At 35.8% G+C, this 2934-nt stretch overlaps 1 protein-coding gene across 1 annotated transcript; it reads left to right on the top strand.

Annotated features, from left to right (window-relative positions):
• The first annotated feature begins 827 nt into the window (after window positions 1-827).
• Window positions 828-1704, top strand: LOC104900954 (RING-H2 finger protein ATL80). Its single transcript, XM_010688494.4, has one exon. The coding sequence runs from the start codon at window positions 958-960 to the stop codon at window positions 1516-1518; it is 561 nt and encodes a 186-aa protein (XP_010686796.1). The 5' UTR covers window positions 828-957; the 3' UTR covers window positions 1519-1704.
• Window positions 1705-2934: the final 1230 nt, after the last annotated feature.

The following is a 2934-nucleotide window of genomic DNA, read 5'->3' on the forward strand; positions in this document are numbered from 1 at the left end:
TTATTTGTTCTTGCTTAATTGATTGGACATACTCCAATACTAGATCAGGGATAATTAGTATTGTTAAATTCCATTGTCTTGAATCACAACGGGAGTTGGGTTTTGACGGATTTGGGTATTTCAATTAAGGACATGAAATTCTTCACGGGAGTAGAAAGAATGGATTGTTAGGAATTTAGAGTGACGCGTTTAATGTCTTTAATTTGCATGATTCCACGGGAGTAGGCTTGCGTGCTTATTAAGGAAGTCATACATACTCGGGAGAGGTTTATGGTATTTTGTAAGGTGGACTTTTCCTTGAGAATTTAATTGATTAGTTTGGAGTAAGAATTATTTTGTATTACTTCATGCTAGTGGGGATACTTAACTGTAGAGTCTTTCATTTATATATTGATTAATATAGTTCATTCGACTATTATTAATATTAACATCCTTTAATCTTATTATTATTTAAGGGTTAATCATAGAACAACTTTCTTTATGTGGGATCTAAAATGACTTACCCTACTATATAATTAGAAGGTTTGTTAGGGTATTTATTTTTGTTAGGTGTGCCACATACCTATTATTTTTATTTACTTATAAATCACAAACGATAATCAAAATGAAATTTGTGCATGATGTAAAATGTTAAAATGTAATATGTAAAAGGAGATGAGAAAGTTGAAGAATCGGAATTAATTACATTTGTCTATAACCTAAAATAAAATAAGGTAAAAGAAGAAACAAAAAAGTTTACATAACATTCATTACATGTTACTCTACACTCACTTTTTCACACTAATTTACACATCCATATATATATATACTTCTATATAAACACACCTCCTCCCATTTAGTCCATATTCTTTACTTCCTCTGACCCCCCTGCCCCTCTTTCTCCTCATCCAAATCCCCAAATTTCTCTCTCCTCTTTTTCTCTTACATACACATACACATACACATACACATACACACATGAGATTCCTCCGAAGCCTCAACGCCTCCTCTTCCTCTTCACCTCCCGGCGTTGACGATGGTGACGGTGAAAACATCGACTCGGACTTTGTCGTGATCCTCGCCGCCCTCCTCTGCGCACTAATATGCGTCCTTGGCCTCGTCGCCGTCGCCCGGTGCGCTTGGCTCCGCCGCTTAGCCGGAGGCGCAACCTCAGCCTCATCTCCGGCAAACAAAGGGCTAAAAAAGAAAGTCCTGAAATCTCTACCTAAGGTGGCTTACTCCGCCGACCAACACGCCGGAAAACTCTCCGACGACTGTGCTATCTGCTTGTCGGACTTTTCCGCCGGCGAAGAGATCCGTGTGCTTCCTCAGTGCGGCCATGGATTCCACGTGTCGTGTATTGACACGTGGCTTGGATCTCACTCTTCCTGTCCTTCTTGTCGTCAGATCCTCGCCGTTCGTTGCCATAAATGTGGCGGCGGCTTGCCCGATTCTTCATCTGGAGCTCCGCCTGTTGGGGATGATAATAATAATAATAGTCATATTCATCATCATCATAACAATACTTTCTTACCTTAGCACGCCTTTTCTTTTCTTTTCTTTTTTTTTTAAGGAAATTTCGCTTATTTTTTTAGGGGTTAAGTTTTTCTTCTCTTTCTTGCTAATGGAGTACATATTTGTGTTCTTTTTAAATCTTGAAATAGTGTAGTATATATATAGATAGAATTCATATCTCATGAAATGAAATTATTTAGAGTTTGTGTACTTATTAGTGTTAATTTAGAAAGAGGAAGAGATAATATGAGGTTAAGGTGTAATTGTATGTAACTTGAGTTTGTTATGTGGAGTATGAATTATAATCCAATTGAGAAAATTTCAGTGAAAAAGATGTAATGTGGTATTAGGAACAGGTAAACCTCATGTTCCAGTGATTTCCGTGGTAATGTCATTTTTGGGTTTCATTATCACTATAATGTGACCTCTCTAAAATAGAGGTTTCCGTGCTTTCATACATGAAAAGTGAAACAGAGAAGCTGTGGGAAGGTGTGGTGGCAATGAGATATTATCAATCAATTTAAATGATGAAATTGAGAAAATGGTGTGAAATTTCCAATGAAGAAAAATGAAAAATGTGGTTTCATGAGGAGCTATGTTGAACATAAATGATTGGAATCTTGGTTATAGAGATGGGGGAGTAACGTATTTTTAATTGTTGTAACTCATACTAATACTCTAATAGAGAGTTAAGGGAAGAAATTTGGGGAAAATAGGGGGGTTTGGAAATTAAAGCGGTTCATGGAAGGGACGGTCCGTTAAGTCCGTCTAAATTGGTCTGTTAAAATTGCGAGCTCGGACAATAAATTTTGAAAAAAAAATCTAAATGAGTGGGCCGAGTCCGGCCTGCTAAGGCGCTAATATTAATAGGGGGACATGGACAACCTCAAACATATCGCGGGCTAAATCGTCTAGCCCTTTTATCATAATACTAATGATCTATGAAATTTAATTTTTTTTATCTTACTAATGTAGAATTGATTTATCTTTTGGAATATATAGTTTATTGCATTAATATAGTTTTGGTAACACATAATTATCTTTATTCTTACCTTTACAACTTAATTTGTCATCCTCTAACATTTTTTTTAACTTTCTCCTTATCTTACATTGTGATTATCAACTTCTTTTCTATTTTAACCAAAATTATGTTTTAATTACTATATATTAAAGAAAATTAGCTAGACTTATTTGAAAATAAGGCCTTGTTTGGTTGACAAAATAAATCATGGGAAGTACAAATTCCTAGGAAGTAGAAGTATATGAAGTTGTTTGGTTGGCAAAATCATGGGAATTTGCACTTCTTAGGAAGTTCTACTTCCTCCAAAATGGAGGAAGTTACTTACCTAGGTTCCCCTAGGTAAGTAGAGCTTCCCATAGGAAGTTCTACTTCCCATTATCAACCAAACACAATTTTACACTTCCTAGGAATTTCAAATA

The sequence above is a fragment of the Beta vulgaris genome, chromosome 1 (assembly GCF_026745355.1).
Source record: "Beta vulgaris subsp. vulgaris cultivar EL10 chromosome 1, EL10.2, whole genome shotgun sequence".
NCBI classification, from domain to species: domain Eukaryota; kingdom Viridiplantae; phylum Streptophyta; class Magnoliopsida; order Caryophyllales; family Amaranthaceae; genus Beta; species Beta vulgaris.